A 24,800-nucleotide genomic window follows, 5' to 3' on the forward strand; every position below is an offset into this window, starting at 1 on the left:
CTCTGAGCAGGCAGAGCACGGTGTCCCACGAATGGGAACTGGCTCAGGAAGTCATTCAAGAGATCTTCGCCCTTTGGGGAACCCCTCAGGTGGACCTATTTGTGACCGGAATCGTCCGGAAGTTCGAAAGATATTGCTCAAGGGAATTTCCCCCGAGAGGAGACCTCGGGGAAGCGTTCGTGGTGGAGTGGAATTTCCCACTATTCTATGCGTTCCCTCCGATTCCCGTCATTCCTCAGGTCATCAGGAGACTGAGATGCTTCGGGAACCGCATGATCCTAATTGCCCTGGATTGGGCCAGGAGAACGTGGTACCCGGACCTTCTAGACATGTCCATCTGTCCTCCAGTACGTCTTCCTCAGAGAGAGAGAACCTTCTCTCTCAAATGGAGGGTCAGGTTCTCCTTCCAGAGGTCAAAACGCTCAACGTTCATGCTTGGTATCTAAAAGGCTGAGATGCAAGGATTGGAACCTTCCAGATGATGTTATGGAGGTGTTGCTTTCGGCAAGAAGGCCAGCAACAAAGTCTCTGTACCGTTGCTGTCGGAAAACGTTTTGCAACTGGTGCAGAGAAAAGAATGTCGATCCTTTTCTATGTTCTATTCCGGAAGTACTGTCCTTTCTTCGGCCCTAGCACATAGAGGTCTGAATGTTGGAACCATTAAAGGTTATCTTGTGGCGCTTTCCATCTTCAAGCGCGCGTCAGAAGAATGCTCCCACTTCAAAATTCCTTTGATAGTACAATTCTTAAAAGGACTCACTAATGTGTTTCCTCCTCGCCCATTTCAAGTGCCAATTTGGGATCTCAATTTGGTCCTAAAATTCTTAATGTGTGCTCCTTTTGAGCCTTTGCACACATGTCCATTAAGATTACTGACATGGAAAACTGCTTTCATAGTTGCTTTAACATCTGCAAGAAGAGTGAGCGAATTGTAGGCACTGTCTTCTTGGCCACCCTATACTGTGTTCCATAAGGACAGAGTTGTGTTGAAGGTTAAACCCTCGCTTTTACCAAAAGTGGTATCTGAGTTTCATTTAAATCAAAAAATTGTGTTACATGCATTCTATCCTCCACCCCATCCTATGTGAGGAGGAGGAAAGATTACACAAGTTGGATCCAAAAAGAGGTTTAAGCTTTTATATCTCTAGGCTTTCTAGGCTTAGTGGACAACCAACTGTTTATTGGCTACACAGGAAAAAGATTGGGTCAATCAGTAACAAAACAGACAATATCACGCTGGATTGTGCTTTGCATTTCGGAATGCTACAGACTAGCGGGAAAAGACCCACCAGAAGGTCTAACGGCTCATTCCACCAGGGGCATTGCTTCGTCTACAGCCCTGCAAAGAGGTGTTCCTATAAGGTCCATTTGTGAAGCAAATCGCTGCATACTTTTTCACAATTCTATAACCTAGATGCTTCCCAATCTAAGGAGCTACATTTTGGTACAGCAGTCCTATATTCAGCTATCTGAAGATATTGAAAAAATCTAATCCATCCCTCCCTCCCTCCATAAAAATTATCCTTACTGCTTTGGGAGTCTATCAAAGATGAGGAATATGTTGGAGCACACAATCCACTCGAAGAACAAGTTACTTACCAACTGGTAACGTTCTTTCAATTGGATGTTCCTCCAACGTATTCCTCATCGCCCTCCCAACCTACCCCTCTGTAGATTTTTCCCAGCCTTTGCCATTTCAACTCTCGCAAGGCAAATACATGTCTATGGCACAGTCTACACAGTGTAAAATCGATAATGAGAGGGGGAAAAACAAAACTGAGGCCAACGGGCGCCGCGCGTGCTACTTATACACCCGATGACGTCACCCTCGACGGAGGCCCACGATGGACCATCGACTCGACAAAATCGACGCACGGCTCCCTCTGCCGAATTTTTTTTTTCCGAAGCAGCTGAAGCTGGATGGAATACATCATCAAAGATGAGGAATACGTTGGAGGACCATACAATCGAAAGATTGTTACCAGTTGGTAAGTACCTTGTTCTTCTGAGCCATATGTAAATACAGAAAACGCATTTACTGGATTTTGTCCAACATGCCTTCGGGCATATATGGCCACTAACAGGATGTATTTGGACAAGACCAAAGATACGGATAACATAAGCACAAACAATGAAATAAGGTGCAAACTTCTTTTCTTTTTGTCTTGAAGAAGTTAAGATCATACCTATAAGGAGTAGTCTATAAATAGTGGAAATGACTACATTGATGTTACCACAAACACGCAATCTGAACAAAGTCCTGCATGCTGAAAATTAAATCTTAACCCACATTACATTGCATAACTCGCTTTAAAAAATAGGTAGCTTTCATCACTACAGCAGTTTGGAGATTTTTTTACAGGTAGAAACCCTAACTTCTTGTAAAGTTTTTTTTCAACTAATATTTAAACACATGCTTACATGCACATAAAAATTACTTTAGCAACCTCCAGTTTAAATGAAGATTTGGAGGATGAAAACTGTAGTTGTGCTTAGTGTTGTATTAGCCCATCTGACATACTGATAAGTGATTAGGTTTCTGTGAATAACAATGAAGCCCTTGAGTTAAAACAAATGATACAACATGGTTGCATGTGTGGTGTTTTTTTATAGTGATTTCACATTTATTATAGTAGATATTTTTCCTGTCTTTAATGCTTTTCCCACTACTTTGTTACATACATCTGCCACAAGTTATGGTCTTAATCTTTGCTTGTTGGTTGTGATGTTTACCTATAGGATGTGGTATTAACACTGTAATATACATTTGGTGTTTGCATCAATTAGGTTTTATTCCCTCTGCGAGGAGCATGAACCAACTCTTCTCCTGATCAAGACGTCAGCCAGAGAGGTGGGTGTAACTAAAGTTGAGCTGTTACCTTTAAACTTTGATATAGAAAAATAATGATGTCTTTCTTGCAGGTGTGTGGAGCTTTTTTATCAACTGCTTGGGATCAGCGTAAAAGAGGTGGTAACAAGTTGAGCTTCTTTGGTACAGGAGAGTGCTTCGTCTTTAGAGTAAGTCAGTTACAACTATTTCGTATTCCTGGAAGACCGACTGTAGATTTGTAGAGTATGGCTGGGTAGAAAATGAGTGCTTAGTCATCTTTGTTTGGGGTAGAGATTTGGTGTAAGAGATTAAGCTTACATGTTAATTAATGCAAGATGTGGTGATGTTTGAAAGAATGGACTTGAATTTATGTTGCTAATCCCATAAAGCTAATGCATTTAACATGGGTCATGTTTTTACCATAGACACAAAGATATCTACCATCTTTCTTAAAAAAACGTGATATAATCAACTTTGTTCTGCTCTATCAGAGCAGGATCCCCCAGCACTAGATTGTTGCAATCTTTTTTAAACTCGCAGCATATTGTTACGAATCCAAGGAATTTTTCCCCTCACCCCAAGGGGGAGCCACCCATTTTGGACTAGAGGCGAGCCCGCTCAGCTTAACACCCCCCAGGGTAGAGGGCATGCAGGATCCCACTGGGGTTGACATTCCTCCTTTGAGGATAGGCAATCCCTAAATATGGATAAATATCATTTGATGGATTGTGTCCTCCCATGTATTTCTCAACTTATATAATTCTCTCCAGCATCAGCTGCTTCGGTATGTATTTTTTACAAGGGGCGTTGTGTGCCATCTCGTCGAGTCGATGTCCCTCGATTGCCTGCGTTCGACTGTGGACTCATCATCAATATAAGTAGCGCATGTAGCGGCTGTTGGCTTCAGTTCCGTTTATCCGAGCTAACGCTTTGAGAGAATTACGGAGCGCTTTGGGTCTCCTGTGAACTTGATAGTTATTTTTGTTTTGAAAATGTCTTCACCGTCGGCTTCATCAACGCCTAAGACGGGGCTTCAAGAAGTGCCAGAACCGTGGATCGAAGATGTTGATCACTGACCCCCACCACATATGTCTGTGGTGTCATGGTAACGGTCACTGTACCGACGACTGTGGCTCCTGTCAGTCGATGACCAAAAAGGTTCTCAGATAGCTTAAAGGTAAATTGGCGGTGGGGAGGTTGCCTTCGAAGTCTCATTCGAAGAGTTCAAAAAGAAAGACTGATGAGGCGAGGGATTCTCTGCGACGTAAAAAATCAAAACGGTCTTGATCGAGAAGTCGAGCATGCCATTCTTTGTCTTCGAAGAAGGCCAAGAAAAGGCGTTGTAGGTCACCTTCGACCTCCAGTGATTCCTCGGCTGAGTTAATCAAGTGTCCAACTAGATCGAACTCACCAGCAAAGTGGGATGCGTTTCGTAATGAAATGCTAAAAATCTTCAAGAATGCAGCCTCGACCCCCTCGAAGGACAAGCAGAAAGTCCATGCCACTGTCGATCTGCAAAAAGATGACAAAGGGAAGTCAAAGACAAAATCTTCAAAACCAAGCCATAAACCAGTTCTAGATCTGACGAGAAATCGTCAAGGCCTTCAAAGAGGTCAGGATCCCAGCCCATTGAGGGTTCCGTCGAAGAAACATAAGAAGTGGACAACGTCTACGCCTTCGCTGACACTGTCGGTATCGGAGCCGTCGACACCAGTATCGAAGTCTACACCAACAAAGGCAATCCCGACCTCAAAGTCATTGTCGACGATTACTTCGAAATTGTCAAAGCCAGTGGTAGTCCAGGAAAAGGTTTTCAAACACTTGCCTAAAAGAGACTTTTTAAAGTCTTTATCAGCCATCTATGAAGATGAACAACCTTTAGATGATAACACACCATACAATTTGGCACCTCTAATGTGCCAGATGAACTGATCTCTGATGAGTCTAGATTAAAGGACTTGTATGATAATCTTTAGTCCGCCAGTGGGATAGATGCCTCTCCCGAGTTAGAATTTGGCAAACCAGATCCTACTGGACATGCTGACTCCTAATATAGGAGACTAATGAGTAAGGTTATTTCATTTTTGGATAAGCTGGAAAAAAAATATTGGAAAGCCATTTTGCATTTACCCCAGGCCTCCCCGGTGACTTGGATTCGTTATGAATTAGGCACTGTCTCACTCCACATGCTCTATCATTGGCGTTTGTGCACTCTGTCTCGTAAATGTTTAATTTCTACTGACCTAAATATGCTCTTGAAATTCTTGTCTTCCTATTTGTTTCTACGCAACATTCTTTTGTTGTAACTTGGCTGAGAGGTTTACAGAATTATGGTGCATGCAGATGTCACTATTGACTTATTCATTTGTAACCCATACAAAGCAAAGGAAAAAATGTATTGCATGGATTGGATTGAAACTAGACGAATATGTCTGATTTATAAAAACACTGATAATTGTAGATTCCCACCGAAGAAGTGTTGTGCTTTGGAATCTTATTTATTAAGTTCTCTATCCCCAGAATTTCGTCAGGGCTTTCTTTGCATTCGCTTTAATTTGTGGCCCACAAGAGATGTTCTTGCAACACGGAAAATTCTACCTCAGTCCCATAATTTTTGTCGGTTTTCTCAAGATGGTGAGATCAAAGAAACTTTAGAACACTTGATATGTTGCCCTGATCTGATTATGGCCAGAGTTACACACTTTTCCAAACATTGTTTATATGTCAGTTCTCTGAATGATAAGCAGAGATGGGCTCATATAGTTTGCTCCTCATATGCTCCTATTCAAATTGCTGTAGTTAATTGTCTTAATACGCTCAATTTAACTGTCATGATGTGAAGGAACACATATTCCATATTATATAGTTTGTAATTTGTAAATTTGTATTTTTATCATTTTATGAATCGTCTATACTGGGAAAAAAAAGTATGCATTTTTGATCATTTATGAATTGTATAGGCTGGAAATATTGGTGCATGTTTTGTTGAATATTGTATTAGAAATGATCTTTTATTTTTGAAAAGTTGATTCATTTCAGCTATATCAAATAAAATAAAAAAATGAGTAAGGTTATAGAGTTTTTAGGCTGGAGCAGGCCTACTCCTTCTTTTGAGCAGGATGGCATGACCGACATCTTGGCCCAGGGTCCCCAGAAAGATCCAATTTTGCAATTTCACACTGCATTACAAAAAAGGGTCTCTGCAAATTGGGAGACACCAGAAACTGCAGCTGAAGTGAATACAAATTTTGCTAAAAAATACAGACCATCCAGCAGCGACCCAGAGTATCTGACTAAACATTCAACACCAGAAGGTTTGGTGGTTCAGGCTGCTAAATCTACCAAGCAGTCAGCATACCTATCCATCCCTCTTGATAGGGATGATAAGACAGTGGATGCCTGGGTGACAATGCTGGCAGTATGGCATTAAATCCACTAATGTAACTTGTACCATGTCAAAGTTTACGTTTACCCTGGGGGCCTGCCTAGATATGGCGGCTGACCGCATCCCAGAAGGAGAGGAAAGAGGCGGCTTCCTGGCAATCATGAAGGATGCTAAGGAGGCAATGGGTGAATGTCTCCAGTCAAGTCTGGATACGGCAGACCGCATCAGCAGGTCCATGGCAGCTAGCACAGTGTTACGCAGATAGATATGAGTGGTTGAGGAAGTCCGGGTTTGCAACAAATGTGCAAGCTAGACTACTCAACATGCCCTTTAATGGCTCAAGGATGTTTGGCAGCAAGGCGGATGAGAGTTTGGAAAAGCTGCAGACCTTAAAGGCGGCGGCTAAATCCCTTAGCGCCGCATTTAAACAGCCTCAAAACCCCCACTTTGACTCCTCTCCCTGGAGGGGTAAGTCCTTTCGATTCTACTCCTCAATTGGAAGAGGACATGCCGGTCAAAGAGGTCAGAGAAGATTCCCTCGTGGTGGACGAGGGAGAGGTGCTAAGCCAACTCAAGCAGCAGCAGTTTTACCCTCAGCCACCTCAAAACCACTCTGAGGCCTTGACTCACAAGACCCCGGTGGGAGGCAGACATACAAAGTATCTGAACAAATGGTGAGGCATTACTTCAGATGCTTGGGCATTGGAAACTGTGACCCAATGTTACAGCCTTCCTTTCCAAAATAGGCCTCTGGATCATCCACCGGGGAACAACTCTTAAAAAATTCTGGATTCGCTCGTGGTGCAGGAAATTTTGACCCTGCTAGAGAAAGGTGCAATAGAAGATATACCTGTAGCGGAAAGTAACAAGAGTTGGTATTCCCCATACTTTATGGTTCCCAAAAAGTACAGAGACCCATTTTGGACTTAAGAAACCTAAACAAGTTCCTCAGGAAGGACAAGTTCAGGATGGTTACCCTTTCCCAAATCCTTTAGGCTCTCCAACTCGAAGACTGGATGGTATCATTGGGCCTTCAGGGTGCTTACTTTCATGTGCCTTTCAATCCCAAGCACAGAAAGTACCCGAGGTTGGCAGTTGGCGGTTCTCATTATCAGTTTCGAGTTCTGCCATTCGGGCTGACCTCTGCCTGAGGGTTTTCACCAAGTTCATGGCGGTCGTGGCAGCGAGTCTCAGGAGAGGGGCGGGATTCACGTCTACCCCTACCTAGACGATTGGCTGATCAGGGCTCGTTCACCGGAACAAGCCCCAGAAAATCTCAGCATAACCTGCCACTCTGTCCACAGACTGGGCATCTCCCTCAATTACAAGAAGTCACACATAATACCATCTCAAAGACTCCAATTTATTGGAGCAGTCATGGATGCTTCCTCAGTAAAAGCCTCGCCACCCGAGGTGTGAGCTCAACACATTCTGCAGATGGTTACCGAATTGCAGAGTGCCCAGCATCTTCCGCCCTTCGATTTTATTTTATTTTTATTTTTTTTATGTTGCTCGGTCTCATGGCCTCCTGCATTTTCCTGGTGCCAGAGGCTCGCCTGAGAATGAGATCTCTCCAATGAGCTCTCAGCACTCAATGGTCCCAGTTTTCAGGCAGAATGTCAGACGACCTGAAAGTTCCGAGCAGAGTCTCTCAGGACCTTCTGTGGTGGGCTTGCAAAGACAACATTCTCAATGGAGAATCTTTTTGGCAGCCATGGCTAGAGATAATGGTAGTGACCGACGCCTCCCTCACAGTGTGGGGAGCCCACACCAACAATCTGGCAATCTGCGGCCATTATTCTCCATCAGAGTCCAAACTGCAGATCAACCTTTGGCGCTGAGGGCAATCAGGCTAACGCTGAAGGCATTTCTGCCCTCTCTACGGGGAAAGAATGTCCTGATAATGACGGACAACAGTGTTCATGTACTACCTCAACGAGAGATGAGGTGTAGGGTCACTACCACTGTGCCGAGAGGCAATGCAGCTTTGGTTCTGGGCAATACAGGAAGGAATCTCCCTATCAGCGGCTCACCTAGCCGGAGAGGAGAACACGGTGGCGGAGGCTCTGAGCAGGCAGAGCACAGTCACCCACCAGTGGGAACAGCTCAGGTCCTTTAAGAGATCTTCACCCTTTGGGGAACCCCTCAAGTGGATCTGTTTGCAACCAGTGTCAACCGGAAGTGCAAACTTTTTGCACCTGGGAATTTCTTCCAAGAAGAGCTCTAGGGGACGTGTTCGTGGTGGACTGCGATTTTTCCACTCCTGTATACGTTTCCACCAGTCCCTGTCATTCCTCACGTGATCAGGAGGTTGAGAAAGTTTGGGGAATCCATTATCCTAATTGCTCCGGATAGGGCCAGGAGAACATGGTACCCGGACCTTCTGGACATGTCCATCTGCCCTCCAATGCGTCTTCCACAAAGCGAGGATCTTGTCTCGGGTTCTCCATCCAGAGGTCAAGACACTCAGCTTTCACGCATGGTTTCTGAGAGACTGAGATACAAGGATTGGGACCTCCCGGATGACGTTACAGATTTTGCGTTCGGCCAGTAGGTCAGCAACAAAATCTTTGTACCGCTGTTGTTGGAACAAGTTCAACAGCTGGTGCAGGGATAAGAATGTGTATCCATTTCTATGTGACACACCTATGGTGCTTTCCTTTTTGTTACATTTGGCAAAACTGGGGCTCCAGATTGGAACAATTAAAGGTTACCTTACATCGCTATCTATTTTCAAGTGCTCTTCAGGGGAGGATTCATATTTTAAGATCCCTCTGATTGTTCAATTCCTAAAAGGCCTTCTTAATGTATTTCCACCAGTTCCATTCGATGTCCCTGTATGGGATCTCAATCTGGTGTTAAGATTTTTAACATACATTTCTTTTAAGCCTCTACACCCATGCCCATTAAGGCTTTTAACATTCAAAACTGTTTTGCTTATTGCAATAACATTGGTCCGTGGGTTAAGCGAGTTGCAGGCTCTTTCCTGTAAAGCTCCACATACAATTTTCCTTAAAGGCAAGGGTATTCTCAAGGTGAAACCTTCTTTCTTACCTAAAGTAGTCTCTGACTTCCACTTGTTGCAAAAAATCACTTTACTAAAGTTCTATCCACCTCCCCATCCGGGAAAGGAGGAGGAAAGATTACATAGACTGGACCCAAAAAGGGCTCTCCGTTTTTACATATTTAGAATGGCAAAGTTTTGCCAAAATGACACATTCATTGGCTATTCTGGCCCCAAATTGGCTCTAGCTGTTACAAAACAAACCACAGCTAGATGGATCACCCTGGCTATTGGTGAATGTTAGAGTAGCGGGCAAGGACCCGCTGGAAGGCCTAAAATGTGAGGAAAAAGGGGCTGTTTGGCCTGAAAGTCAGTTCTAAGAATGTGTTCTGTGCAAAATCAGGCAAAAGATTACAATCCCCATGATGCTTTCGGGTGGCAGTTGATAAGGAGCGAGGCAGGTGTCATATTGGCTATTTAAGATGTCCCTCGGCCTTTGCTGCCGGTTGGTGATTGTTTGTGTGGCAGGCATGGGCTGGAGGGAGCAGGAGTGCAGATAATGCGTGTTTCTGAAGCAGGACCTGGGCCAGGCGGTGAAACTCGCAGAACTCGGGCTCGGCGGTGAAGCGCTGCCTTCTATGCAGCATTCCGTTCCACGCTGGGACGGAGCAGAAGCACAGCAGGAGTCAGTTCGTTGTGGGAGAACGTCTGCCTGGGGAGGAGCCGGCAAGCCCCACCCAAGCCTCAGTTAAGTGCTTGTTGAACTCTTGTGATGCAGTAGCCTAATCCTCATTTTGTTTGGTGCGGTACGTACTGCTGGGAATCATTAGTGAACTATCCCTCGCAGCAGGGGCCATCTACGTGCCATTCAAATCGCACGTTGTGTTTCAACCAGCCTCATGAACTAAGCTGAGATATACAGCTGGGTTATCACGGAACGCTAACGCTCAGCGTGTGGGGGCAGCAATCAGTGTCATGACGTGAAGTAATGCTATGTTTTGTTTGTGCTGCTCGCTTTGTACATGTCATGTGTTTGTGTCAAGTCATTACATTCCGAACCAATTTCTGATTCAATCCATGATCAGGTGACACAGTAAGAGAGATGGAGTCACACCTGTTTGAGCATTACAAGGGTGGTGTATATTGTTGCCTGTATTCGTTTCCACATGGGTACATTTGTCACAGTTACCAATGGCTTTCAATCATGCTTCCTGTGCTTATGTTTGTTGCTACTCAGTGAAGGGGTATGAATGCATGAGAAGGAGTCAGTAGTCTAATTAAGAAGGGTACTGACTACTTGGAACCTCCAGGCTTAAAACAAGTTTATGCTGAATGGTCAGGTTCCGTTGTTTTTTCCATGTGTCCCCCAGTCCTATCCAATTGCAAGTTCCCTAAAGCTTTTTCCAGTTACCCCCTACCTATCCACAACCTCTCCCTTGCCGCCTCCGCCCCTCCCGCCCCCGTTGCCTGCCTCGAGGTGCCTGTGTATACTAAAATCAGGAGCCTGTGCCAACCAAGGTGGGAGGGGTCAACTGCATTTGGCTTCCATGGCTAGGAAGCAGTTGTGATATTCCAGGGGTGTGACTTAAGAGCGCATTCGACAAGGGACATGGTAACCTCTGCTGCTCTTCAACAAGGTGTCCCAATCAAAGACATTTGTTCAGCGGCCACTTGGTCGTCTGTTCACACTTTTGTGAGACATTACTGCCTGGATTCATCTTCCAGTTAGGGAGGACAATTTGCAAAAGTGGTTCTTCATTCGGTCCATGATTAGAACAACATTTAATTTGTAATCCCACCACCAAATGATTACTGCTTTGGGAGTCTATCATAAGATGAGGAATACGTGGAAGGACACAATCCATTTGAAGAACAAGTTACTTATCCCTGGTAACATTCTTTCAATTGAATGTTCCTCCCACGTATTCCTCATCGCCCCTCCCAGCCAACTAATTTACTTGTTCTTACACTTTACGCTTTCTTGGAGCCTATGGTCTTGGTACGCCTGGTAATTTCTCTCCGGGGGAGTGTGGAGGGGGACAGAACTGAAGCCAGCGGGAACTGTGTGCGCTACTTATCCTGATGATGACGTCGACAGTCGAACGGAGGCCCTCGAGGGACATAGACGAAACAGCACACAACGCCCCCTGTTGAAATTTGTTTTATTTTCCAAAGCAGCTGAAGCTGGAGAGATAATTATCATAAGATGAGGAATACGTGGAAGGAACATCCAATCGAAAGAACGTTACCAGGGGTCAGTAACTTGTTCTTCGAATTGGATTGTGTCCTCCCACGTATTCTTTGATAAATCCACTTCCAGCTTGCTGGCCTCGGAAAAAATGTTCACAGTAGAGGGCGCTGCGCGTCGATGTCCCTCGAGTCAGTGTCCCTCGAGGGCCTCCATATCGGCGCTGACGTCACCATAGGTATAAATAGACTTGCGCAGCGTCCCTTGCTCAGTTCTGTTTTTCCGTGCTTCGTAAGCCTCAGAGATTCAACGCTCGGTTCTTCTACTCAGCGAAAATCTTTGAAAAATCTCAATATCCTACGATGGCATCTTTGTCCGAAACATTGACGCCACCATCCGGCTTCAATAAATGTTGAGATTGTGGTAAAAAGATGTCATTAATGGATCCTCACAGGATCTTTTTGTGGTGCCTGGGATCAGAGCACTAGTGTTTGGAATGTGAGGACTGCATGTCCATGACGGCGAAAGCCTTGAAGGAGCGTAGGGGGAAGCTAGGAAGAGCTAAGGCAGTTAAATCTTCTACCCCTTCAAAATTGTCCTTGGCTGAGTCGAGACATTAGTCTCTTCACCATCAAAAGAAACATTCCCAATCGAGATCTCGAAGCAGTTCCCACAACTCTTCGAGATCGAGACACTCTAAGAAGAGGCGTCATAGATCTCCCTCTTCTTCATATTCAAATTCCCCAGAAAGGGTCACCTACCCCACTAAACACAGCTCTCCAGTGGGAGGAATTTCACAAGAAAATGCTTCGGGTCTTCCAGAATGCGGCTTGACCCCCTCGGAGATGCCTAGAGGTGACACCTCGGGTGAAAAACCCGAAAAACAAGAACACCGTGAGTCGTCGAACCCGGCAAACAAAAACCTGCGAGAGCGTCACAAACTATCGAGTAAAAACAAAAATTAATCGAATAAGACTGCGTCATCGACGCCATAGTCTAAGGTACCTTCGACGCACAAGTCTGTCATCGATGCCGTCGTCGACCCCGATGAAGGATAGGCTCTCGAAGCCTCAAACCTCAACTGCGCCACTGGCACCAGAGGTGTCGAAGGTCCCGCCCAAGACGTCGAAAGTGGCGTTGACAATATCGACGACACCGAGTAGGATTCCGGTTCTCTGAGACATCGGGCCTTTTTTCGATGCCATTTGCGGGTTTGTCAAGACCTATAACGTCTGCATCGACGACCACAACTTTTTCCCAAGCAGTATCCACCAATTTGGCTCCTTCTTCTCTGGAAATGGGTTTTACCACTTATCCAAGATCTGACTATTTCAGAGCTTTATCCTCTATATATGAGGAAGGGGAGGGCTCTGGATTGAAAGACCTATTGGGTTACAAACAACAAGGGTGCCCATTCCCGAGGAGCTAATTTCTGAGGAGAATAGATTGAGAGATCTACAAGACTCTTTACAAGATGCCAGTAGCATAGATACCTCTCCAGAGGCAGATTTTGCCAGACCAGAACCTGGAGAGCATGCAAAAATGTCTTATAGAGCTCTTATGGCAGGAATTATGCAATTTATGGGGTGGACAACACCTGCACCCTCTTACCAGCAAGATGATCTTACAGACATCTTAGATAAAGGGCCTCAAGGAGACCCTATAGTCCCTTTTCATGCTGCATTGCAAAAGAAAATAACTGCAAATTGGAAAAACACCGGAGGTTATCCCTGCAGTAAATAAAAAGCTCTCTGCAAAGTACAGGGTGTCTGCCTCAGACCGTGAATATTTAACTAAGCACCCAACTCCATGGAGTTTAGTAGTGCAGGCAGCAACGTCGTCAAGTAATAAGTCGGCATACCCCACTATACCACAAGACCGAGACGACAAAAGATTTGATGCCATGTCTAAAAAGATCTTTTCAGCATGCAGTATGGCACTTAAGTCTATTAACGCCACTTGCACGCTAGTGAGATTCAGCCACACCCTTTGGGAGTGCGCTTCATCAGCGGCTGACTGTCTCTCAGAAGGGGAGGAACGAGACGCATTCTTCAACATCAAGGATGGGAAGGATGCAATGTGCGAGTCCCTCTAAACAGGCCTCGACTCTGCTGACAGCATCAGCAGAGCCATGGTGGCGAGTACCATAATCCGCAGATTTGCGTGCTTGTGGAAGTCTGGTTTAGCTCCTGATGTACAAGCCAGGCTTCTGAATATGCCCTTTGGCGGCACCTCTCTATTTGGCAAAAGAGCTGATGACAGCCTGGAGAAATTGCAAACTTCAAAGGCGGCAGCAAAATCACCTGGAGCTGCAATCCGTCAAACTCCAAATCGTCCCTCAGGTACGTCCTGGAAGGGGAAGCCCTTTCGTTTTTATTCCGCATTTGGAAAAAAAACAGGGGGCAGCCAGCTCAAAGGGGCCAGAAACGATTCACCCGTGTTGGACGGGCCAAAGGTATCAAGCCCATATCAACAGGTGCTGCTTTACTCTCAGCATCTGCGTCAGCCGCTTCTAAACCCCTCTGAGATCTCCCCACACAAAACACCAGTAGGAGGCAGGTTAACTCATCATCTGACAGAATGGCAGGCTATTACGTCAGATGCTTGGGCATTGGAGACAGTTGCCCAAGGTTACTGCCTGCCTTTCCTGCACACCCCTCAGTCATTCACCGGGGAACAACTCTTTGAAGCTTCCAGACCCGCTCCTTATGCACGAGATTTCAGACCTGCTAGAGAAAGGAGCCATAGAACCGGTACCTGTAGCGGAGAGGAACAAGGGTTGGTATTCTTCCTATATTCTAATACCAAAGAAGGACGGAGGATTGAGACCCATCTTGGACTTGCGAGAATTAAACAAATTCCTCAGGAAAGACAAGTTCAAGATGGTAACCCTTTCTCAGATTCTTCAGGCCCTACAGCTTCAGGACTGGTTGGTATCTCTAGACCTTCAGGATTCTTACTTTCATGTGCCAATCCATCACAAGCACAGGAAGTACCTGAGGTTCGTCATTGGCAACTCTCATTATCAATTTCGAGTTCTGCCATTTGGGCTGACCTCTGCCCCGAGGGTCTTCACCAAGCTAAAGGCGGTTGTGGCTGCAAGTCTAAGGAGGGAAGGGATTCAGGTCTACCCCTACCTGGACGACTGGTTGATCAGAGCAGCGTTCCCGGAACAGGCTCAGATCCATCTAGATTATGTTTGACACTTCCTCCACAAGCTGGGCTTCTCCCGCAACTTAAAGAAGTCACAGATGATACCATCACAGAGACTCCAGTTCATTGGAGCAGTCCTGGACACATCCCTTGGAAAAGCCTCGCCACCAGAGGGGGGAGAGCTTAAGATATTCTACAGATGGTCACCAAGTTTCAAAATGCCCAGCGTCTACCAGCCTTCGACTTTATTAGGTTGCTCATCCTCATGGCATCCTGCATTTTCCTAGTGCCAGAGGCTCGCCTGAGAAGGAGATCTCTCCCGGCGCTAAGGACCCAGTAGTCACAATTCTCAGGAAGGATGTCAGATCTCCTACTAATCCCAGACAGAGTGGCTTAAGACCTTCAGTGGTGGGCCTGTCGGGAGAATAATTTGAAAGGAGAACAGTTTTGGCAACCATGGCCGGAGATAACAGTAGTCATGGATGCCTCACTCACGGGGTGCGCAGCTCATGCCAACGACTTGACCAGCAGCGGTCGTTGGTCTCTATCGGAGTCCAGACTACACATCAACCTGTTGGAGCAGAGAGCAATCGACTAGCGCTGAAAGCTTTTCTGCCATTAGTACAGGGAAAGAATGTCCTGATAATTATGGACAACACAGTGGCCATGCACTTCCTCAACAAAAGAGGAGGTGTAGGGTCACTGCCACTGTGCAGAGAGGCAATGCAGCTCTGGTTTTGGGCAATTCAAGAAGGAATCTCTCTATCGGCAATTCACCTAGCCGGAGAGAAGAATTTAACAGCGGACGCTCTGAGCAGGCAGATCAGTCTCCCACGAGTGGGAACTAGCTCAGGAAGTCCTTTTAGAGATCTTCGCCCTTTGGGGAACCCCTCAAGTGGATCTGTTCACCAGTATCTACCGGAAGTGCGATCAGTATTGCTCAAGGGAATTTCCCCTGAGAGGAGCTCTAGGGGACGTGTTCGTGGTGGACTGGGAGTTTCCACTTTCCTCCAGAAACCCATGATCCTAATTGCCCCGGATTGGGCCAGGAGAACGTACCCGGATCTTCTAGACATGTCCATATTTCCTCCGATTCGTCTTCAGCAAAGAGAGGTTCTTCTCTCACAGGAGAGAGGTCGGATTCTCCATCCGGATATCGGGACCCTCAACCTTCACGCTTGGTTTCTGAAAGGTTGAGATACAAGGATTGGGACCTACCGGATGACGTAATGGAGGTGTTGCTTTCAGCCAGGAGGCCAGCAACAAAATCTTTATACCGCTGCCGTTGGAATAAATTCTGCAGCTGGTGTAGAGATAAGAATATTGACCCCTTTTCATGTAGTATACCGATGGTGTTATCTTTCTTACTATAGTTGGCAAATTCAGGCCTTCAAGTTCGCACACTCAAGGGTTACCTTACCGCGCTGTCAATCTTTAAGTGCACGACTGAGGAGCCTTCATACTTCAAATTGCCCATAGTCATTCAATTTCTGAAAGGGTTAACTAATGTCTTTCCCCCAACTCCTTTTCAAGTTGCACTGTGGGACCTAAACCTAGTCTTAAAATTTCTAATGGGTACTTCATTCGAACCCCTTCATTCCTGTCCATTAAGGTTTCTCACTCTTAAAACAGTCTTCCTAGTGGCTTTAACTTCTGCCAGAAGAGTGAGCGAATTACAAGCTTTATCTTGCAAACCTCCTCATACAATTTTTCACAAAGATAAGGTAGTTCAAGTGAAGCCAAATTTTCTCCCAAAGGTGGTCTCAGAATTCCACATCACACAAAAAAAAACCTTACCTTCATTTTACCCTCCTCCCCATCCAGGGAAAGAGTAAGAGAGATTGCACAGGCTGGATCCAAGGCGTGCCTTGAGTTTTTACATTAGCAGACTTGCGAGAATTAGGCAAGCAGACCAATTGTTTGTGGGGTATGCAGGGCATAAGTTAGGTTTACCTATTACGAAACAGACCATCTCAATATGGACTATACTATTATATAGTGCTATAAATTGGCAGTAAGCCTCCTCAACACCTCAGGGCTCATTCAACCAGTGGTATCGCAGCCTCTTCAGCTCTCCAAAGAGGAGTCCCAATTAAAGACACATGTGCGGCTGCCACATGGTCGTCTGCACATACATTCACCAAATTCTACAGTCTAGATTCCTCCACTAGCCAGGAGACTAAATTTGGGAAAGCTGTGTTGCACTCTGTGCATTCTTAAAAAGTCACAAAATTTTAGTCCCGCCTCCTCTACACATTACTGCTTTGGGAGTCTATCAAAGATAAGGAATACGTGGGAGGACACAATCCATTTGAAGAACAAGTAACTTACCAACTGTAACGTTCTTCCGACTGGATGTTCCTCCCACGTATTCCTTATCGCCCCTCCGATCCTTCCCCTCAGTAAAGCTTCCCTTGTAGTTGCAGCCTACGCTCCTTCAAGGGTATTAACCATCTCATACAAGGCAAAAACAGCACTTCAAAACGGAACTGAGCAACAGACACTGCGCAAAACTATTTATACCTATGGTGACGTCAGCGCCGATACGGAGGCCTTCAAGGGACACCGACTCGAGGGACGTCGACACGCTGCGCCCTCTACTGTGAAATGTGTTTCGGAGGCCAGCAAGCTGGAAGTGGATTAATCAAAGATCAGGAATACGTGGGAGGAACATCCAGTCAAAAGAACGTTACAGTTGGTGATTAACTTGTTCTTCTCCCTCATCCCATGTTTCCCATGATATGATATGGCATTTGTAAAGCGCCTATACACAAATGTTTCAAGGCACGACGAGGCAGGGAGGGGGGAACAAGAGAAGACAGACAATGATCCTACTAGGCCAGGTGTCATTCAGATCGCGCAAGTGCATGGGTAGAGGGGAAGGGAGAAGTGCAAAGGGGAAAGGGAGGGGGAAAAGTGCAGTACAGGGTTAGTAGAATAATAAGGGCCAGCTGGTGGCAAGTGCAAGTTAAGTGCAGACAAGTGCTGGGAAGGGGGGCTGTAGGGATACAGCGACAGTCCCGCAGTGCAGGAGTTGCCAGGGAGGCAGTGCAAGGGGAGAGTGGCTGGGCCAAGGACCAAGATCGGTGAGAGTGGCCCAGTTGCAGATTCAGTACAGTTTCAGTCAGGAATTTAGGCGGGGGGGAGGGGGAGAGAAAGCAGAAGCAAAGAGGAAGGTTTTTAGCTGCTTCCGGAACCAGAGATGGTTCTCAAGTTTCAGGGAGGCAGGAAGGTTGTTCCAGAGGGAGGCCCCTGCCGCAGAGAGAGATCTATCCCCAACTCGTTGCACGGAGAAGCAGCTGACCCTGAGGGAGTTGGAGACGGATGAGCGAAGAGCTTGAGAAGGAAGATATTTAGGAAGAGAGAGTTGAAGGTATTTAGGCCCCAGGCCGCAGAAGGCCTTGTGGACAATGCGAGGGTTTTGAACTAAATCCTCGCAGCCACTGGGAGCTAGTGTAGAGATTTCAGTCCTGGAGAGATACGGTCCCTGGGATTGAGGCCAAGGACAAGTCTTGCGGTCCTGTTCTGGATGAGTTGCAGAAGGCGGAGAGTAGAGGCAGGCAGATTTAGATAGAGGGTGTTAAAGTATTCCAGCTTCGAGAGAACCAGGGCTCGGCAGACAGTGAGCTTCTGGGGGAAGGAGAGGAAAGGAAGAATACCTCTGAGGAGGTGCAGCTGGTAGTGTAACTTCTTAGAGACGTCAGATATCTGAGGAGAGAAGGAGAGTGCGGAGTCTAAGGTGAACCTGAGGTTTTTTGCCTTGCAGTTAGGAGCAGGAAGAGAATCAAGAGAGGCCAGCCAGAGAACTGCAGGGAAGGAGGGACTGGGTGTGCCGATGAGTAGAATCTCAGTCTTACTGGCATTAAGGCAGAGGTCATTGGCGGCACACCATTCCTGGATAGCAGACAGACAGTCGGAGATGAGGAAAGGAGAGGAGGAGGCTGAGGGTTGCCTGAAAATGAACTGGGTATCATCCGCATAGTACTGAAAGTTGGGACAGAGAGCGGCGATGCGGTGGGCAAGGAGTGCCAGATACTGGTTGAACAGCCAGGGAGAGAGGTTGGATACCTGGGGCACACCACAGGTGGAGAAACAGATGTCAGAGAGGAAGGACCCCAGTTGGACCTTGGAGGGTCGATTGGAGAGGAAAGAGGTCAGCCACGCCAGAGCCTGACCAGCGATACCCAGGTTATCACGGAGACAGTTGAGCAGGATGGCATGGTTGACAGTATCAAAGGCAGAAGAGAGAGAGATCGAGCAAAATGAAAACCCCACAGTGTGTTAGAGTCCAGGTTCGAGAGCAGGTCCTCACGGATGTTCAGAGAGCAGTTTCTGTGCTTCTGGCAGCTCTGAATTCAGACTGATGGTCATGAAGACTACCAACAGATTCAGCATGGAGATTAAGCTGGGAGATGGCCAGTTTCTTCAGGAGCTTGCCCAGGAAGGGAGTGAAGGAGTTTGGGTGATAGTTACCCGGGCAGGAGGGGTCGGTAGAGGGTTTCTTAAGAAGAGGGTGCACAAGGGAGTGCTTAAGGGGGGATGGGAAGACTCCAGCGGCAAAGGAGTGATTGCAGAAGTCAGCCAGGGCAGGAGCCAGGGAGTCGATGTGGTCCTTGATAGTTTTGGAGGAACAGGGGTGAACCTGTTTTGATGAGACTTTCATAGATCGGACTTGCCTGGAAACCTCGTCAGCAGAGAAAAGTGGAAAGGCAGAGAAGGAGGGAGTAGGGGTGGCTGCAGAAGGGCCAGAGGAAGAGCAGAGAATAGATGGAGGGAGGGAGTTGATAGGAGGAGAGTGAGGACAGGATGTCCTGAGTTTTTGAGATGAAGCGAGAAGCCAGTGCCGTGCAGAGGGCCTGGGAGGGGACAGGAGAGGTAGAGACTGCAGCAGGGTTGGCCAGCACCTTGCAGATTTTAAAGAGTTCGGCCGAATTGTTAGATGCCACAGAGATGCGGGCTTGGATAAGGGTTCTCTTCATGGTGACAACGGAGAGCCGGTATTGCCTTTGGAGCAGGCGGCAGGCCAGTTTGTCAGAGGATGAACATGAAGCAAGCCATTTCCTCTCTGCCACCCTGCACTTGCGTTTTAGGGTGACGAGATCCGAGTCATACCAGGAGTTACATTTGGCTTTGGGCTTCAGGCGGATTCTCATGACAGGGGCAAGGATACCAAGAGTATCAGATATAGCAGAATGGAGAGTGGAGAGGGTTGTGTCAGGGTGGGCGTCAGCCGAAGGAGGATCGGGGAAGCGAGAAGGTGGCAGCGAAAGCCTCAACTGACACGCGCTTCATGGGTCGGATGACCGAGAAGGTGGGTGGCAGCGATGAAGGTGGCTTTGCCTCAGGAGAGAGGAGTAGAGAGAGGTACAGAGAGGGGAAGGTCAGAAGAGATCAGAGCATCAAGAGTGTGCCCTGCAGAATGAGTCGGCCCAGACGGGAGAATAGAGAGTGAGAGGGAGTCACAGAGGTCACGAAAGTGTCCAGAGGGGGGACAGGAGGCATCCATAGTTGGGTTACATGAGAATTAATGTGTGCAATGACTTGCCCATTGTTGTACCGACGGCTGACATGGTTTTTGACCCCTTTCAGGCACTTTCGTGTATGCAGGGCAGGGAATGGGAAAAAATCCCACCCCTTCATTGCACGGAAGATAAGAAGCCCAACAGCTCTGAAAGGCTGGGAGAGAAGCCTGCTGGGTTGGAGATCGTGACTGTGCTCCCGGAACGAGACACACCTTCTATGGGGAGGTGTGGCTGGTTGTGAAGCCTACACACCCGGCATGGAGGGAAGACCGCAGAACGCTTGGCTACCTTGCAGAGAGCCGGACCACAGCAGCCTGGTCCCGGAGGCTCTTGCACAGCAAACAACTCTAGAGCAGCGACCCAGCCAAACCGAGAGACTTCCAACAATAGGAACCCGCTGAAAAGCAGCAGGAGAGGAACCACAGATCCTACAGATGTAGAACCACCATATGGAGCCAGAGGACGGAAGCCACATATGCCAAAAAGGATGTCTGCCTGGAGGAGCACTGCACAGGAAGAATACATATGCAGTTGTCCTTCAGAGCGGGAGGAGGGCGAATAAGCAACCTGAGGTGCCAGGGTGAGAGCCAAAAGGGCCCAGAGTGGGTCAAGAGAGTCCACCATTTCGTTATAATGCTAGGACCAGAAATCGGACTAGGAACATTTTTCTAGACGGCGGGCAGACTTTCTTCTGTGCAGCATCCTGACGTGCACCCTTTTGAACTCTTTTCCTTCAACATAAGGAGTTTAGCTCGAAGGACAAGATAGGGTGTTCTTATTTCAATCCCAAATTCCGAAACCCCATGAGTTGTCAGTCTCCAGAATCTGACTTACCACAATTCTTATGAAACATATTTGATGTTTTCTTTTACATTTGGTTGTTCTTCTAAAGAATCCTTTACTTTGTAGGTTTTTGTTTTTACCTTTTTGAAGTAACATTTCCCTAAGTTAAGTCTCCATAATGGCAGTTTATGGGTTCGGTGGCGAGTCCGATTATAAGTGATGGACAAGAAGACCTGCTTGAAACATAGACGTTTTATTAAAGCAAAAAATGCCTCAGACTCCTGCAGCTATGATGGATTTCCATAAGCTTCAAAAAAATAACTGGTGCTCGTCAGGGTGTCTTACAAGATCTAAGTCCTCTGTCTGAATCTAATCTACCCTTGTATCTGGTCTTACCACTAACAACAAAGGAAACATAAACTTAGCTTAGGAAAATATTACTTCCCCCACTTTTCTTGGCTTGTGATTGCTGGTTCCTATCCACCTGCTGGTATAGTTGAAAATAAGTCCTTTATCCTATCTGTCTTCCAAAAAAACTGGGACTTCGGCCCCCACATGAATGTCCTTTTCAGTTCAAAGAGTGTGTTCTCAGGGGGTGTGGCCAGCAGCTGTTCGATGCAGACATGCTGCCTCTGAGCTCTCAGGTTGCCCGTGGTCCATCTGTCAAATAGTACTTTTGTCTGTATTCATTTTTTCAATTACTTTTTGTTTCTGGAATGGTCCGTTGCTGAGCCGGGACCCACTGCTCTGCAGTGACAGTGCTTTGAGTGAGAGAGCAGGCAAAGCCGTGCTCTGACGTTCCCGGGTGCCACCTTGGGCCGTAGAGTCTCTTGGACTGACTGGGGGTCAGCACCTTGTACCTTTGAGTCACACTAGGACCGTGCTACGACACTATCGGAGTGCAGGGGAGTGGAACCCTTAGGTGACTCTGAATCTACCAAAGGGAGCAGCAGCCGGTTTTCTGGCTCACACTACGAGGCAGTGTGAGGGCGACGAGCTGGTCAAAATGGGAGCAGCGGCTTGGGCGGAGAGCTTGGACCAAGGCAGAGATCCGCTGGGAAGATGCGTGTGTTCTCCGGGCATCGACAACGGGGCAAATGAGTGAGCAGAAACCAAATCGTGCTGGCAAGGGCACTGACACCTGAAGTTAAACTGCCTACTTAAGACTGGAACGTCGGACAAGCTGCCGCACAGTCAGAAGCAGGACAAAGTGTGCCTGGAAAACACTTGCTGTATGCCGGCAGAAGGGGGACATTGATTTGGTGTTACAGATAGCGGTTTGGTGACACGTGGCTATTGTAAAGCGACAATTTATTTGTGACATGGGTGTATATTGCTAGTAAGACCCTGAGTGTGCAGTGCCCCCACTGTACAAGCGAGAGGCAGTTGTGGGAACTCGGTCAGTGCAGGGAGAGTGTTCAGGATTGTGAGCTCGATGTGCGCTCACATTTGACGGCACACAGTGAAAACTCCAGGAAAAAAATACTTGTCTACTAGATGCATGCTGGCGAAATCCCGGTGAAAGAGCAAAACGGCTGGAACACGCACTGAAGCTGGCAATTAAGTCATGTTGGAACATGGTTGGAAGGGAAAATTCAGGAGGTGGTAGTGGATGCCTCCCTGGTACAGGCGGATTTGAGAAAAGTTTGCGGATGAGAACCCGAAGTGGAACAGAGAGTGGGCACTGTTGAAAATGATCTCAGAAAACAGAGTAATCAAGTGCAGGGTCTGATAGGAGCGACGAAAATGCTAGAAACTAAAACGGAAGATACAGAAGGTCGTTCACACAGAAGTAACATACGTCTGGTGGGGGAGGAGGGGAAGGGTCAAGTGTGGAAAACTGATCTTGGAAACTTTGCGCCTAAAGGGGCTCTCAAAGATCTTTACAGTGGAGAGGGCACACAGGGTATCAGGGAGTCCTTTGCCACCGGATGGACAGCCTAGAGCAATAGTGGGCAAACAACCTCCCAGGAGAGAGACAATTCTGCAAGCATCGAAGAAATCTGGTAATTTTGAGGTCAATACTACTAGAACAAAGGGGTGTCTGGGAGTCGCTCTACCAGCACGAACACGACCCAGACCCCTCCTTTGTTTTGCATATTTAGTAATTTTGGCTCTCGCCCTAAGTTACCAGGGGAATCCAGACATGGAACCCTTGCTCACTGTTCTCAAGAGAGGCGCAGCTCCACCTCACTGATGTTGCCCAACAAGGCTGAAACCTGTGAATGGTGTTGCTGTTGGTACTCTTGTTCAGAGGAGAATTACCTAGCATTTCGGTGCTGGACTGCCCCTGGGCAGCACAAAGACTGATATGCAGGGATATTTCTTCTCTGTGAAAGGGACAGTGAGCTAAAGACTTGGTTGAGACTCTCCCAGGGGCCATCCACCCAAAAACAGGTCATTGGGCCATGTTCGTGCTGGTAGAGAGACTCCCAGACCCCCCTTTGTTTTGCAATAATGCTAGAATACTTATCTCTGCCAAGTTCACGCAAGAGGTTCAAAAATAGGAGGTTGTTTGACTCTGTGAGGTGTCTGCTATGAGAAATGAATCTGCGATATGACACTCTTTCGGGCAAAGTTGCGTGCAATAGCGGTTAGGAAACCGCCTTTTTTCTTACATCACCACAAGATGCATGGGGTTGGTTCGAAAGCAGATCGCAATGAACAGCCACTTGGGGAGAAAACGGTACATTACCAACGAGGAATGGACATGGGAATAAACATGGACAAAACCTTGTCGGACAGACTTTGGTGTCATGTATTCAGTTATCAGATCTTCGGACAATACTTGGAGTGTGCAGGAAAATGCGGAAAGTAAAGGAGCAGGCAGAAGAAGTTGGGATGGTCTACCCTCACAACCGAAGCCCACTATCCATGAAAGAAGGAGTGAGGGTAAATGGTAGGGGGGGGGGTTCTGTGGTCAATTTTGGTTGCGAGGGAGAGCGGAAGCAGAGTGGAGGGGTGAGGGGTTGTCAGAGGGGCGGGGGTAAGGGGTTTGGAGGTACCGTTTGAGGGTAGGTGGGGGAGGGGAGTTGGGAGATAGGGTTGGAATGGTTATATTTAGAAGTCATCGCCAGATTAGATTAGATCAGATCCAGGAACAATGTAACAAGAAGGGGAATGAGTAGCCAAAATGTGTAGGCAATGTTCAGGATGTACCTATCAAGACACATAGGAGGTGGTCTGCTTAAAATAGTTATGTGGAATGTAAGAGGCATAGGAAAAAGCCGGAAGTGATTACAGGTGGGGATATTCCTGAAAACACATGGCATGCAGCTCACTGGTTTTATTTTATTGGATATATGCGTGGTGAACTCTTACTCCCCCAATAGGGATGATACAGATTATTTGCCTTTGGTATTGAAATTGGTGGGAGTTAAAGGTCCGAACTGTACATCTGGGCAGACTTCAATTGTTTGCTACATCAGGCACCGGATCGGACAGGGAAGATGGACCGTTCTAAACAGCAGGCATCGCAGGCATTACGCCAGGTCACCGTGCACTTAGATTTGATAGAAATGTGGCAGGGATCACATGGCAAGAAAAGGGTTATTCATTTAATTCCAGTGTTCATGACTCATATTCTAGACTCGATTACCTTTTTGCGGGCAGGATACATTTTCACTGGTTCACAGACACGAAATACCTCGGAAGGGTTATCAGACTATTCCCCGTTGGTAGCGAGGCAACCATTGAGTAGGTCAGCCATTGCGTTATCGAGGCTGAGGACAAAGCCTTTTCTGTGACATTGAGGGAGGCCATAACTTCATTTTTTTAGCTAAATGAAGGGTCAGTGGATGATGTTGGTACACAATGGGAAGCTTTTAAAGTAACCATGAGAGGGATATGCATGTCTAAGATGATGGGAGTCAGGAAAACCTTGAGTGAATCACTGAAACAGATAGAGGAGGCGATCCAGCATCTGGAAGGGTACT

At 47.0% G+C, this 24,800-nt stretch overlaps 1 protein-coding gene across 14 annotated transcripts in view; it reads left to right on the forward strand.

The window, feature by feature from the left end:
• Window positions 1–24,800, forward strand: part of TBC1D24 (TBC1 domain family member 24) — a 1,120,122-nt gene that overhangs the window by 941,007 nt on the left and 154,315 nt on the right. For all 14 annotated transcript variants that reach the window (XM_069646948.1, XM_069646944.1, XM_069646940.1 and 11 more), the window contains 2 exons: window positions 2,788–2,851; window positions 2,923–3,018. In XM_069646948.1, coding sequence (XP_069503049.1) covers window positions 2,788–2,851; window positions 2,923–3,018 — 160 coding nt within the window. The remainder of the gene's footprint in view (window positions 1–2,787; window positions 2,852–2,922; window positions 3,019–24,800) is intronic.

The sequence above is a fragment of the Ambystoma mexicanum genome, chromosome 2q, assembly GCF_040938575.1.
Source record: "Ambystoma mexicanum isolate Mex_15411 chromosome 2q, UKY_AmexF1_1, whole genome shotgun sequence".
Classification (NCBI taxonomy): domain Eukaryota; kingdom Metazoa; phylum Chordata; class Amphibia; order Caudata; family Ambystomatidae; genus Ambystoma; species Ambystoma mexicanum.